Here is a 15,222-nt window from a genome sequence, read left to right as displayed (position 1 = left end):
GTATTTTCTCGTTATTTCATCTGACTCCATAAATGAAAGGTTTTAATGATATCTGTGCATCATTAAATGTGAGCGAATGTTTGACTAATCCTTTTAACTCTTTACTGCAAATAATGAGTCCATTAGAATAAAATCAAACGTTTACAATTTATTATGTCAGGTAAATGTATCATGCCAATTACATAATCAGTTCAAAGATAATCAATACAAAACATCAAATGCTCTGGAATAAAGAGAAGAGATGCGAAGCCAACATTACGAAATACATGATGCTGAAGTCTTTGAGGTCCTTCAACATCATGGGCTGATTTAAGGTACAGAATCGCCCCGATCCTCTAGTTACATTTCATTATATAGTCAAACTTCTTTCACATGGAAACATCTGCTAACAATGGGAATTTGCATTCAGAGTTGACACCTTTTGGGTGGAGGAGACCATTTGCCAAGAGACCCACCTTCCTTTGTGTGCCAGTTATCTCTAAACTCTAAAAAACCTTATTACCTTTTACTTCTTTGGGAATGAGACCTTTGTACCAGTCGCACTGAGACATTTCAAATGACCCAAACATGTGTCATGCTGTATGATAATTATTCACATTAAACCATATAGATTCTTGGGTGAATTTTGGTATGAGGGATGAGGGGAAGAAATGTAGATTAGGATTGCTTAGGTGAAAGGTGCTAGTTTCACAAGAGAGAGTTCAAATGTTAATTTCTAGAAAGGTCCTTTGTCCTCTCAGGGAGTGGTCATTCCTCAAGTAGACTGCCTGGCGTTTATCTAATTTCTTACACTTGTGCACAGACAATGGTCAGTTATTCTAAATATAAGCACACTGTTTGCAATGGCTAAATTGTATATCGGGCACCTACGTTCTTTACATCTAAAATATATTTACTGGCTTGCAGATGGAGTGTACCTTAAACAAGTATGCAGTAAGCAAGATGTGCTGGAATACTTAAATCTCACCAGAGGCAATGAGAAATTCACAACTTGCCGTCCTGCACTGGACTGGACACACCCCACCGTAGTGTACGTTGATATTTTACTCTACGGGATCCTTTCTATGGTATGACTGCAAACAGACTACACATGTTCTGTGTAAAACTGCCACGATTTAAGTTTTTAAGTTTTATTTATTCTTTTTTTATTTCATTTATTTTTTGCAGATTGAAAAATCTCAAATCTTTGTACCTCTTATATGGATGTCTGTGGTAAGTGTTAAACAGAAACCTGCAAATCTTCTAATTCGATTGTATTGCATAATTGAAAAAAGAAGAAATATGAATACTGGTTGAAATCATTTAGCTGCTTAAAGGATATTCATTAGCTCTAGATATGTATTTATTTATGCTTGCTTGCTCACTTAGAGCTGGAACAACGAACGAATCTCTTGGGATCCTAAGGATTTCTGTGGCATTACAAATGTGACTTTACCAAAAGAGATGCTTTGGAAACCAGACCTCTATGTTCTTGAGACGTGAGTATAAACAAATTATATATCTACAGTGCTATGCATAAGTTTAGACACCCATGCTAAAGTTGACTAAAAAGAGGAATAAAAAATCTTTTTTTGGAAATTGAACTTAATGCCTTAATTAAAAAAAAATAGGAAAAATACAACCTTTAAGGACACCAATTTTCTTTGTGAATGAATAATGTATTGTAAATAAATAAATGTTCTTCCTTAAAATACAGGGTGCCAGTTTGGACACCCCTATGTTAAATTCCCAAAGAGGCAGGCAGATTTGTATTTTTAAAGGCCAGTTACTTCATGGATCCAGGATACTATGCATCCTGATAAAGTTCCCTTGGCCTTTGGAATTAAAATAGCCCCACATCGTCACATAGCCTTCACCATACCTAGAGATTGGCATGGTTTTATTTCAGTTAGCCTAATAGCTGGTTTGATTTGCATTGAGAGTTGATCTTATGGAAAGTACTCCATGCCAATCTCTAGGTATGGTGAAGGCTATGTGATGATTTTGGGCTATTTTAATTCCAAAGGCCAAGGGAACTTTATCAGGATGCATAGTATCCTGGATCCATGAAGTAACTGGCCTTTAAAAATACAAATCTGCCTGGCTCTATGGGAATTTAACATAGGGGCGTCCAAACTTATGCACCCTGTATTTTAAGGAAGAACATTTATTTATTTCTGATACATTATTCATTCACAAAGAAAATTGGTGTCCTTAAAGGTTGGATTTTTCCTCATTTTTTTCATTAAGTTCAATTTCCAAAAGATGATTTTTTATTCCTCTTTTTAGTCAACCTTAGCATGGGTGTCTTAACTTATGCCTAGCACTGTATGTTGCATGGAAAATCTAAAATGTAGCCTATGATGTATGTAGATTTGCTTTGACACAAACTCATTTCACCCGCAATGTTTCAGTGTAGAGAAGGAAGATGGACCACTGAACCCATTTTTGTATATTACTCATGATGGAAATGTGAAAATGGATGACGACCAAAAAATTGTCAGCACCTGCACAATGAATGTGCACAAATTTCCTTTTGATATTCAAACCTGCCACATAACAGTGTCTTCAATTAATCACTCAGGTGAGTGCACACTTAAAAAGTAAATATTTATTAAAAATATGGATGCATGATATTCAAATCTGGCCTGTTAGATGCTATTTTCATGTTGGCAGATAATCGATAATTGAGTAATATTAAAGTCTAAATAATTTTGTCTAAAAAACAACAACAACAACTTATTAATCTAAAATTAATTCAAATGAATCATTTTAAATGCTACAAGTTAATTTAGGCATCATTGTAAAGTACAGTATGAAAAATGGATATTCACTTTGAGTTTTGCTGAAGATTGCATTTAACAGGTTGTAACTATAGCCTAAGTGTTTTTAACTTCTAAATCTAAATGGAGAAAAAAAGGGAAATAAGCATGCACCATTAAATAAATATACAACATTGACCAATATACAGTATATTCAGTAGGCTATTGGTCAATACAGATAAATGTAAAAATATTTTGGTTCCAATATGTAGCCTATATTGTTCAAGCAATTGCTCTGAATAATCAAAGGCCATTTGCTGATGCATCTTACATACATTTAGTGCATTCAAACTTGTGTTTACTTGCTTGTAGAGCTGCGCACTTCTGGATAAACCGAGAATCACAATTTTGTTGTTGTTGTGTTGTTCCAAAAAGAGATCACGGTTCTCCCACGATTCCGAACTGACAACTAAACAAAATTACATGTAATTTACTAGAGGTTCTGAAAAATGTCTATTTAAAATATTTAATTAATCTAAATGAACTACTTAAAAATCTGTTTGAATGAATGATTCAATGACTCACTCATAAACACTTCACTTGTTTCATTACTGGATGAATCTGCATTTTGAATGAATCTGTTGAATGAATGATTCAATGATAGAGTCACTCATCGCCAATTGGTGTAGTAACAATGTAGGCCTAATCGATTCAATCGTAGACATCATTGTTTATATCCGAACTATAAACTTTTACTGTGATCGTACTTGTTAAAGGTTTAATAGAAAAGGGCAAATCGTTGTCATTTAGCAATTGTTTGAATCGAGATCGCGATCTTTTAACGATTAACTGTGCAGCTTTACTTGCTTGCCATATAATGTATCACAAATGTTAATTGTATCAAAATGTTGTTGCTTTCCATCATCAAAAAATCCCTACACTAACTCTGTACCAAGCTGCTTTTCTTTGTGTGAAACAGATAAAGAAATAAAGCTGGTTCCTGCCTCCAATTCATCAAAAGCGACACAGGTATCTCGAGAAAGCATATTAACCCAAGGAGAATGGGAATTCTTGAACATATCCGTCTCGATGGTAAAAGATAATTATGAGGGCCAAACATTTGACTCGATAAAGTACACGGTACTAATACTCATTTCGACAGTTTAGCAGATTTCTTCCTTAATTCCAGAGATGTTTCACCTCTCTATTGTCTCCTTCCTCTTTAGATTTCAGTCAGAAGGATGCCCCTGATGCATTTCATCAATTTCCAGCTACCTATATTGTTTTTCCTCATTTTGGACCTAGCTTCTTTTTTCATACCAGATAGAGGGGAGAAACTGTGCTTCAAAGTGACGGTACTACTGGGGATCTCTGTACTTTTGCTCATCCTAAATGACATCCTGCCATCCAAATCTCACAGATGTCCTCTGATTGGTAAGGGAATTCCCGGTTTAAAGAAAGGTTCTTTATATCAGAGGTACATTTAGATTGTCTTTGTAGTTTCATATAAACTCCCTCTTTTGTTCTGTGCAGCTACGTATGTCATTGTCATCTTTTCCTTCATGTTGCTGAGTCTTCTGGAGACAATTTTGGTGATATACTTAATAAATATGAGCTCTGAACAAGACACTAAGTGGGTTCAGAGACCTGAAGATCTCAACTGTGAAACAAGTATGTATGCACAACATCTTTCAAAAGCAAAAAGGAAACTGAACTGACTTTACACTCATATGACTGTGTTTTTCTTTCAGATAAATGCAAACGAGACAGCAGTGATCACATCTGTTATTCTGTAGTGGAGGCTCCTCTAGAGACTCTGATGTTGAAGGACTTATACAGCAAAGAAAAAATGAATGACATGCACTTATTGCAGATGATCCTGGAAGAGCTTCAGACTATAAAACAGTGTCTTCCTCCCCATACTTTAAAAGCCCGAACTAGTCAGAAGTACTGGTTAGGAATCGTAAAATGCATTAACAGGGTTTTCTTTGTGGTTTATCTCATCTCAATCTCTCTCTTTCTTGGTTTCATATTTCGAGAGTGGAAAGCTGAGTAATTTCAGACTCACTAACTGAACGCTCAAATTAGTGCATATAATATTACATACATTTTGTCTTCCTGCATACTGTTATTCTAGAAAGAGCTGCAGCATATACTTCAAATGATCTTGTGGTACTTTTTATCCCCGGTACCTCGCAATATGCTTGGCTTTGTAAACTATACTGTGTTTATTATGTGAAATAAAGCATGCTTTACGAGATCCCCAGAATATTGTGACAAAACCTGACACAAAATGAATGCATTCTCTCTGACAGGGAACCAAAATTATGTTTAACATGGTAAATGTCTGTAATGGAGTGCATTAATGAAAACAGCATTCATGTAAAAAGGGGATGTGGTTAAATTATGATATCACTTGATGCCAAGACCTCTGAATATTGACTTCTTTTTGTTTTGTTTTTTTGATTTGACATGAGAAAAATGTACACAGCTTTACAGTTCTCCAGAGCTTCACATCGCAATAGACGAAAAAATAAAATAAAATGTTGAAATTTTTGAACATTCGAAAGCCACTTTTAAACAATTCCTTCTTGGCTCATGAACATTACATACGTGGCAAGCTGCTCAAGAAAGCTTTGCAAGCAATCCTAGCATGTCCTGTTTAATTTTCATAATAAGCTCTAATAAATAGCACATTTCCGAGATACAAATAAGCTGGTACAATTTAACGTACTATTGAGAATCGTATACAATACCATCAAATGTTTGGAATAATTAAGATTTTTTAAATGTTTTTGAAAGAAGTCTCTTATATGAAAGAGAACATACTAAACTGTTTTCTGTTTAATACTCTACTAATTTATTCCTGTGATGGCAAAGCTGAATTTTCAGCATCATTACTCCAGTCTTCATTCTAATATGCTGATTTGCTGCTCAAGAAACAACTCTTATTATCATCAATGTTGAGAACAAATGTGCTTCTAAATATTTCTGTGAAAAAATGTCAAATACTACCACTCCAAAGTTTGGGGTAAAACAATATTAGTAAAAAAGTAATAAAAAAAAAAAAAAAAACTTTTATATTTAGCAAGGATGCATTTAATTTAACAAAAGAGACGAAGACATTTATTATGTTACAAAATATTTTACTCGAATAAATGCTGTTCTTTTGAACTTGTAATTCATCAATAAAATAAAATACGTAACGTTACCACGATTTCCACAGAAATATTAAGCAGCAAAAACAGTTATTTTAAATTTTAATTATATTTAACAATATTACTGTTTTTACTGTATTTTTGATCAAATGAGCGCAGCCTTGGTGAGAGAGCATAAAATACTTATTTAAAAAACATTACAACATTACCTGTTTTCCGAAGTTTTGACCGCTGGCGTTGCCCCTTTCCCCGTTCTCCAAAAATCCAAGCAGGCCTAGTAGTGGCCTACAAACAAGCGCGAGTTGCAATGACCTCCAGACGCTAGATGGCGCTCACAGCGGGCGCTCATCAAGAGACGAGACACGCAGTCACTCAGCTGCGCCTCCTGGCACGCGCGAGCAATGACGTGGATTTTCACCCATTGCAAGTGCGAAATATTTGTGAACTCACTGCATTCAACTACACCACTGCAGCGGGTCTGGACTGTTTCTTTCCGTCTGTAACAAGGTAATAACTTTCATTCATTACAAATAGACATAATATCATATCATAATGTCAACTTTAACATTGAAAACTCTCTTATTTTGCCCTTACCATCTAGCTGTCAAAACTTGCTCCCACGTGAATGCGTTAGTGGCATTGATTGCTGATCATATTTATATTTTTATTCATTGTCCAGTGAGGAGCAGCACATCAACATGATTAAAGGCAAAGTTGAAAACATTAAAGACAAAATTGATGGCAATGAGCTTGATTTGAGTCTCAGTAACCTTACAGAAGTGCCAGTCAAGGAGCTGGTAAGTAGTTTAACTTTCCAATTATCATGAGTGTACCTTGATTCCTTTTTTAAAGAAAGGTTTAATCCTCTTCTTTAGCTTAATTGTATTCATTCAGCATGTACGTGGGGCAAAGTGTGTGAAAAACATTGAAAACTAAAACAATTGTTTTCTGTGCAGGCTGCCTTTCCGAAGGCAACGTTTTTGGATCTGTCCTGTAATAATCTAACGACCCTGACTGTAAGTAACAACTGTAAATAAAAAATAAGTAAAAATACATTTTATTGTGCTTTCTTTAATGATTTGTGCTGTTTTTGTTACCTCACCAGCCTGAATTCTGTAGCTTGACTCACCTTATCAAAATTGACCTGAGCAAAAACCAACTCGTCTGTTTACCAGAAGAAATCGGACAACTCATTAATCTCCAGCACTTGGATTTATACAACAATAAACTGAAACAGCTTCCCGTCGGCTTCTCACAACTCAAGGTGCATTCGGAATGTCATGGCCTCAAACGTCCTCTGTAATATTAGATCATGCCATTTGCTGTCTTATGTTGTACTTATCAGTATCATTTGGTAATGGAGGGGATTGGTCTGTTGTAGAGTCTGAAATGGCTGGATCTGAAGGATAACCCATTGGAGTCAACACTGGCCAAGGCTGCAGGCGATTGCTTGGATGAGAAGCAATGCAAACAGTGTGCATCCAGGGTGAGTAAAGTGCTCAGATGCAAAAATGTTACAGTATTACAGTATAAAACAAGCTTATTTACCACATAGTCAAAGTTTTGCAACAATTCCAAATGAAGAAATTCACAAATTATTACGCATTACTTCTATATTCACAAATGATTTGGTTTTGTCTACGTCCAGGTTCTCCAGCACATGAAGGTACTGCAGGAAGAAGCGGATAAGGAACGAGAACGTCGATTGTTAAAAGAGAGAGGTAGGGAGTCCAATTCATCTACAGCTTTATTTATTATGTATTTTGTAGTCTATTTTCTTTCTCGGTTTTAATATTTTCCCTCATTACAAATGATATGATTTTTTTTTTTTTTAAATGGAATATTACAGCATTTATTATAAATGATTTATCTTTTTTTTTATGTGCTCTCATAATCTTTAATCAAAATAGCAGCAAGTAGCGACCTCTTTTCTTCTCTTCTCTAATCACGTGTTTACTGGTGCGAGGGCGGGACGACCTGTCACTCACATGAGATCACAGCAATAGCAAACCACAACCATCCAATCAATTCCCAATGGACAATCAAGTCCCGCACTATTTCTTTTCTTGTTTGAGAAGCCGTTTCACTCGGATATACATCACAATAGGGAAGAAAAGACTATCACAACTTTCATTTCATGGCGAATTTAGTTTCGAATTTTCTCTCCCTATTTGCCTTTCGTAGACATATTTTACTAAGTATCTATCTAAATATTTATTCCACATTTTACATCATAACTGTTCTTTGTTTTTAAAACATTTTATTCGTATACATTTTTTTTTTTATTAATGATGAAAATGATGTATTAAGTTTATAATTAGTTTTATTTCCTTACAGAACAAGAAATGAAAAAAGAAGCTAAGCAGAGGGAAAAGGAGGCCAGGGAAAGAGAAGCACAGAAAAAGAAAAAGGCAGAAGAGAAAGAGAGGAAGAGAAAGGAGTATCAAGCTCAGATGGCTGCTCTTGCTGCACAAGAACAACAGAAAAAGAAGAGGGAAGAGAAGAAAAAGAAAGCTGCTCAAAATCAAGGTACAGTTTATCTTCCATGGCATGAGACTCCATCACTTTACACCATATACTCACTACTTGATGTTCATAAAATGCTGAAGCATGTTAATATACTCTACTGTTCAAAAGTTTGGGGTCAGTAAGATTTTTATGCTCACCAAGGCTGCTAAAAAAATACAGTAAAACAGTAATATTGTGAAATATATGTAATATATTCATGTGATGGCAAAGCTGAATTTTCAGCATCATTACTTCAGTGTCACATGATCCTTCAGAAATAATTTTAGTATGATGATTTGGTGCTCAGGAAACATTGCTAATTATTATTATTTTTAATGTTTAAAACAGTTTTTGTGGAAACCATGATACATTTGTCAGGATTTATTTGCCAGTCAATAATTATATCCCTTAAAACTAATCTTTGATCACCAAAACAACAAAATCCTGTGAGAAATAATATTCATGTCTTAAAATAACTTCAATATAACTACACCCTTGCATCATTTAGTATATGCAGACCCATGAATATGCAAATGAGCCCCGCCTCCACTCACTCATACAGGCTCATCTACAAGTCGATTATCAGAGTGGTAGTGTGTTTTATGTATCGCTCTACTACGTTGGATACGTAACTGTAATTAATATATGATTTCAAACTCTTGTTTTTTTTTCCACTGCAATTTTAATGAGAAAATACTCAGAAATGGTGTTGACTTATGAATTTGCACATGGTTTGTCTTAAGGCATATTAAAAAAACGCCACATTGACATACAAACATTAAAATCTTGATTTTAAAAAGATTTTTTGTAACAATAAATGTCTTTACTGTCACTTTTGAACAATACTACTAATTTCTTTAAAAAAATATCATACTAACCCCAAACATTTGAACGGTAGTGTTTGTACAGTAATGTTAATATAATGTTTGTTTGATGCTTTGATTGTACGCTCTACACTTCAGGCAAAAAGACAGCGTCAGAGTCTGTGCCCAAAGCCAAGCGCTCCATCTGCTCCCTGTTCTTCTCTCTGCTCATAAAACTCCTCCTCCTGCTAATTGTGGGAGTATCAAGCGTATTAGCCGTTTGTCAGTTGACTGAACTGAGGAAGGAGGCGTTCTGTGTTCCACTCAACATTCACTTTGAGGAGACCGTGAGGTGGGCACAGGGTCTGGAGGTCGTGCAGCAGGTCATTCAGAAGATGTCTGACTTCAGAACATAAGACTGTCTCTGATAATGATCCATCTTGCTGCGGATCTGAGCCTTTCAGGCAACACAATGGGACCAAGTCACAGACCTGTCTGCAGAAATTCCTATGGAATTGTTTTTTTGTTTTTCCATTACTGCATCTTTTTAAAAACTGTAATAATCCATGTGATAACTACGGACCAGTCTGTGAATGGAAATCCTGCTTGTTTGTCTTTAACTGCCAAAACAGCAAAGGAAAATTAAGTTAATGACTTCAAGAAACAGTTGATGAATAATAATATGTGCAACCTTTGGAGTCTTATGTAATATTGTTTCAGAACATCTTGTAATAAAAGATTTGAAAGATTTTGATTAGCTCACACGTTTGCCACAGGTAGTAAAAGCAAAATCGAACCCAGCTCTCTACATTTAGGTAAGTTATTTTGTCAGGACATTAGAATCATTTTGGAATCAGTTTTTTAAAGAAACATATCACTGAGGTCATAAAACCAGTATCATTATTTATTATATGCATAAATGGACCACAAACTTGTTTTCAAGACTACTTTTGTTGCAGGGATGATAAATGTCATAAATTGACTACTACACAAATAACTGACATAAGATACAAATTGTTTCATAAGCATCTTGTATATACTCACAAAGACCTACAATAATATTATAAGCAACAAAAATATAACAAATATAATTTATATCAATTTTTTAGACATCAATTATTTTTAAAACAACATGCGGTATGCAAATAATATGCTGATTAAAAGGTTTAGATTTGAGTTTACAGTATGCTTTTTTGATTTCCATGCCTTAAGAGGTTAAAATCACAATACAATAATAACAATTACAATGATACAGTATTGAATGTCTGGTTGTGTTGACTTGAGTCATCACATTTAATTCTGAATTTAAAAAAATTCAGAAATATCTTGCCACACATACAGTATAAGAATGCGATAAACATTAAAAGATGTCACCTACTAAAGGTACTTCAGCTTTCTCTGACACAATGAATGATTAATATTTCATATTGAGATGCACCGTAAGGCTTTTTTCTTTACATAGAGCCTTCTACAAATCTTTAACCATATTTCTATTTCAAGGTTGTATATTCACAGAGATAATGGTGTGAATGTTGCCTGTCTACTGTCCCGGGCCTTCCCATACTCCCTCTGCAGCATGAAGTCCATGTTTCCAAACACATGCTTCTGTAAAGCCTCGTTCACAGTGACCCCAAGAGTGACCTCCTGAAAGACTTCACTGACGGAGAGCTGCAGAGACAAAAAATAAGTGCAATATTAGAGAATTAGTTAAAGGGATAGTTCACTTTGAAATTAAATTTTGGTATGTTTTAGCTTACCTCAAGGGCATCCAAGATGTAGGTGTCTTTTTTTCCGCAGTAGTTTCAATTCTGATATTTTTTGGTCAAACCGTTCTTGTCTGTCAGTCATATAATGCAGGTCTATGGACACTGTCTCAAAGAGCATGCACTAATGCAGTCCAAATTAAAACAATTCCCCATCGTCCAAATTAAAACAATTCCCCATCGTAAGTACACATTGAAGGCCTAAGACACGAAACGAGCGGTTTGTGTGAGAAAACGAACAGTATTTATATCGTTTTTACCTCTTATACACAGCCACGTCCAAGTGATCTTAGGGCGCGCGCGCTTCCTGGTGTGTGACGTGCGCGCAGACTGGTGCATAGATATATACACTAGATGTCGCCTTGTATACGGCAGTTCATTGGAATGAATGTCTTTAAGGCGACATCTAGTGTTTACATCTATGCACCAGTCTGCGTACACGTCACACAGCAGAAAGCGCCCGCGCCCTAAGATCACTTGGACGTGGCTGTGTATACATGGGTTTCTCGGCGACGTCATCACTGCTTGCGCACGCAACCAAGAGGCAAAAGACCCGCGGTCTTCGTACCGGAGGCTAGTAACAAAGTGGTAGTGTTGTCGCTAAGTCAAAATGCCAAGGAGTTGTTGCGTAATTTATTTACATGCAGGCCTATCTGTTGTGTTTTATCTGCTTATTTAAATTATACGTGTTGTAAGTAATTCCAAATCTTGGCGAATGGAAGAGTGGGACAGAAGGAGGAAGTTGTATGTTATATTCTTTCTATTCATAATTTGACGAGCTGCACATGACCACATAGCACGTAGTTGTATGCTTCAAGGGACTTGTACGCTCTAATCATTTCTCTTGTATGCACACTTGGTGTCTGAATAAGATAATTATATATCAGGCCATACAATTGCTGGCCACTTCTTGTCATCCACAATCCAAAGATCGTCATGTATTGCGTAACGTTAGGGATCCGGCAAGATCTCACCATTGCTGAGATTAAGTTTTTTAATATTTATAGATTATAATCGCCACGGTCGGAGGTAGCCTAATGGTTCCCACATAATCCATCGTCAAATCTTTGATTTACAGTAAAGAAACGTTATATTTGTCATGAAATGTTGCAGGTCGTAAAGTAACGTAAACAAAGTTAACTTAAAAGCAAATTCGGGCTCTAGAGATGCTGCACTGCTAACATTGGCTATTACATTACTAACTTAGTCTAACATGATAATTCATACATGCATCACAGTATGTCCGGATTTTGATTCGTAAACAGTTGGACGTTTTAAATATGAGACACAAACAAACAGATCCAACTCTGAAATTGCAGTTTATTATTGAGTCAACAAGAAATTACAAACAATGCGAAATCTACGTTAATTACAATGTTCTTTTACAGAACTCTGCATAACAGATAGCGGTTTTCTGCCTCCTGGATGCGCGCGCATCCGGTATTGTTTGTATACAAGAAACCCGTGTATAAGAGCTATAAACGATATACTGTTCGTTTTCTCACACAAACCACTCGTTTCGTGTCTTAGGCCATCAATGTGTACTTACGATGGGGAATTGTTTTAATTTGGACTCTGTGCATGCTCTTTGAGACAGTGTCCATAGACCTGCATTATATGTCAGACAATAACGGTTTGACCTAAAAATATCAAAATTGAAACTACTGCGGAAAAAAAGACACCTACATCTTGGATGCCCTTGAGGTAAGCTAAAACATACCAAAATTTTATTTCAAAGTGAACTATCCCTTTAAGGCACAAAAATCCTAAACAGATCAAATTAACTATATATATATTACATTTTTTTTATTTATTCCTGTGATGGCAAAGCTTAACTTTTAGTTGTACTCCAGTCTTCAGGTGTCACATAATCCTACATGTATAGGGAGTTGAATAATTCAAAAATTTAGTCCATTCATTCTCACCTCTCGGAAGTGGAATTTCTTGAACATGGCGATGCTTATTTTGTTATCCAAACCAATCTTGACTTCAAACTTTCGAATTCCAAGTTTATGGATACCTGTTGAGGCAAATCACCAAAAAAAAAACCCACTACATATATAAAGCAATTACTACTACTACTAATAATAATAATAGATTTGCATCAGCTTCATCCTACCATAGCACATCATCATGCGTGTTACTTCTTTCCCGAGTCCCTTTCCTCTGTAGCAGGGCACTAAAAATGACATAATGTTACTTAAAAGATCACAGTCAATCTGAATGTATTAAAAGCACTGCGACCTTTATAACCTGCAATCATAATCTCCAGTTCAGCCAGGGAAGGATCGCTGGGGTCAGTGAGGAAAATGTTGACATCTCCCACCATGCACTCTTGCTCCGGTATACTCGGATCTGCCCATTTCTGCTTATCCAAAATGATGAAGGTGCACTCTGTGAGAAAAATAAAAAAAATTGCATTTGAATGAAAATAGAAACATATAAGGGGTAATTCAGACAATCTGCTTGAATGTCAACAGGACACTAACAGGAAAAATGTGCATGTGTAAGGTGGAAGCTCACTGTCATCATCTTCTCTCCAGTCTCTTTGCATGTCATACTCCTGCTCCAGTGTCAGAGGCTCTGATGCAGTCAGCTTCTGCAGTTCAGGAGAGCACATCCACTGATGATACCTGAAAATACGGGGAAGATTAGGTGAAAATGAATTGACACTACAACCACCAGACACGAGATCACATAATGGATCCACTAATAAATACCTGGGAACATGATCTGCATTGTAAGGTACCAATACAACCTTTCCCCCCTCCAGTAATGTATCTTCATTTATCCTCATTATAAGCAGCCTGTAACATAAAGTGTTTTAAGGCACATAACTTAGTATTCTATATAGCAGTTTAGCATTTTTGTTATCGTCATACCTCGGATTCAAACTCGAATACAGAATGGTCGCTCAAATAATGTCCATCAGTTTAATTTACGTACACATTCAACGAGCCATAATACACTAAAAAGATCGTATCACAACATTACGAGTTTCAATGATTCAACTCACATAAACAGCGGCGCATATGAACTACGTCATCAGCATGAGTTGAAACCACAGACAGACTGTAAAAAAAAAAAAAAAAAAAAATCTGTTTAAAGTCCACGTTTTTATTCTGAAACACAAGAGGGCGCACGAGTACAGCTTTTCGTGCTATCGGAATTATCATAAATACTAGTTTCCTAGTTAAAAAATTGCGCATGAACGCCCATTCGAACAAGCTCGTAATCACGACTTCAGAAGTGGGAAGTAGGACATTTCGGATAGTACGTGAAGGCAGCATTAATTCAGATTTTGTAATGTGTAGTTAAATAAATATATTTCATATAATTAATTTTTGTTTTAAAATAATCCCCTCCCCTCCAAGTTTTTCATCTTTGTAAATGCAATTCTTAATGACATCATTATCCAGGAAGTGACATAATTTTGGAGGGAAAACAGTTGCTGGAAAATATTTTGTGCTTTTCGTTGGTTTGTCTTATTTTACAATATCTCATCTTGAGAAAATCATAGAAATAGGGTGATATCAGAAAGTTAAAAGATTGTTGAAGACATATCTCCATTGATTATTATTTTGCTGCCGTTTTACCATGTGAAAGAGAACTTAATGAGGAAAAAGTGTGCTATTTTCCAAATAGTGTGCTATTTTTAAAAGTTATACGGCTGTTAGATCTCGCATTTTCAGTCTGTGTTGATGTAACAGATGTTTGTGTACAATTTCTTCATCTATGTGTTGGTGCTAACAGCATTTCTGATTAATAACCTTAAGAAGTTTTTTCCATATTATAGACGTCATTGGTTCTTGCGTGTATTATAAATGCAGCAGATTTTAATGTACACAGCTACTGTATGCCTTTAAAGGAGTATAATGTAGTGTATGTGGTACTTTTATAGCAGCTCAAAAAAAGATCACTGTATAGTGGAATAGTGATAGGTGTCACACTCTCCTGGTGTTCAGGTTACATCTAATCAGACTTGATATTTACCCTCGTCCTCGATCACAAATTTCTTTATTCTGCTAGGCTTATATATCATATTTCCGTTGGGATCTTTTTATGGTAGGCTACTCATATAAGGCACAGGGCGAGCAGCGTTGGAGGCTAACTTCATTTTGAAAGGGCAGTTTGTCATGTATCTGAGTGAGCAGGGCAGCTCTGTTCTTAAAGTGACCAGCTCATATGTATTTCCCTTCACCCCTGTCTGAAGTGACACTTTTTATGGACAAATGGTTCATTCGCCACT

General features: G+C 35.8%; 3 protein-coding genes across 5 annotated transcripts; 2 read left to right on the top strand and 1 right to left on the bottom strand.

Annotated features, from left to right (window-relative positions):
- Positions 1–1,203: 1,203 nt before the first annotated feature.
- On the top strand, positions 1,204–6,304 carry LOC308706859 (5-hydroxytryptamine receptor 3C; the record flags this gene model as incomplete). The annotated part of the gene is made up of 8 exons (XM_081392725.1): positions 1,204–1,212; positions 1,369–1,478; positions 2,394–2,563; positions 3,721–3,881; positions 3,968–4,175; positions 4,275–4,412; positions 4,493–4,688; positions 6,172–6,304. The coding sequence occupies 8 exons, from the start codon at positions 1,204–1,206 to the stop codon at positions 6,302–6,304; spliced, it is 1,125 nt and encodes a 374-aa protein (XP_081248851.1).
- Positions 6,216–9,964, top strand: lrrc59 (leucine rich repeat containing 59). 2 transcript variants are annotated; one of them, XM_081392824.1, is made up of 8 exons: positions 6,216–6,406; positions 6,501–6,696; positions 6,856–6,915; positions 7,005–7,163; positions 7,281–7,385; positions 7,548–7,620; positions 8,237–8,428; positions 9,370–9,964. In XM_081392824.1, the coding sequence occupies exons 2-8, from the start codon at positions 6,598–6,600 to the stop codon at positions 9,624–9,626; spliced, it is 945 nt and encodes a 314-aa protein (XP_081248950.1). In that variant the 5' UTR covers positions 6,216–6,406; positions 6,501–6,597; the 3' UTR covers positions 9,627–9,964. The 2 variants fall into 2 exon arrangements, with proteins under 2 accessions (XP_081248950.1, XP_081248949.1); XM_081392823.1 differs by having other exon boundaries at positions 6,240–6,406; positions 6,579–6,696.
- On the bottom strand, positions 9,953–14,047 carry nat9 (N-acetyltransferase 9). 2 transcript variants are annotated; one of them, XM_081392826.1, is made up of 7 exons: positions 13,990–14,047; positions 13,694–13,780; positions 13,497–13,606; positions 13,227–13,367; positions 13,093–13,152; positions 12,899–12,993; positions 9,953–10,878 (listed from the first exon to the last, which is right to left on the bottom strand). In XM_081392826.1, coding segments are annotated over exons 1-7 (654 nt in total). In that variant the 5' UTR covers positions 13,992–14,047; the 3' UTR covers positions 9,953–10,719. The 2 variants fall into 2 exon arrangements, with proteins under 2 accessions (XP_081248952.1, XP_081248951.1); XM_081392825.1 differs by having other exon boundaries at positions 13,856–14,026.
- Positions 14,048–15,222: the final 1,175 nt, after the last annotated feature.

The sequence above is a fragment of the Scardinius erythrophthalmus genome, assembly GCF_964197995.2.
Source record: "Scardinius erythrophthalmus genome assembly, chromosome: 18".
Classification (NCBI taxonomy): domain Eukaryota; kingdom Metazoa; phylum Chordata; class Actinopteri; order Cypriniformes; family Leuciscidae; genus Scardinius; species Scardinius erythrophthalmus.
The sequence above is the reverse complement of the archived record's forward strand: the minus strand, read 5'-3'. Positions and strand labels throughout refer to the sequence as shown.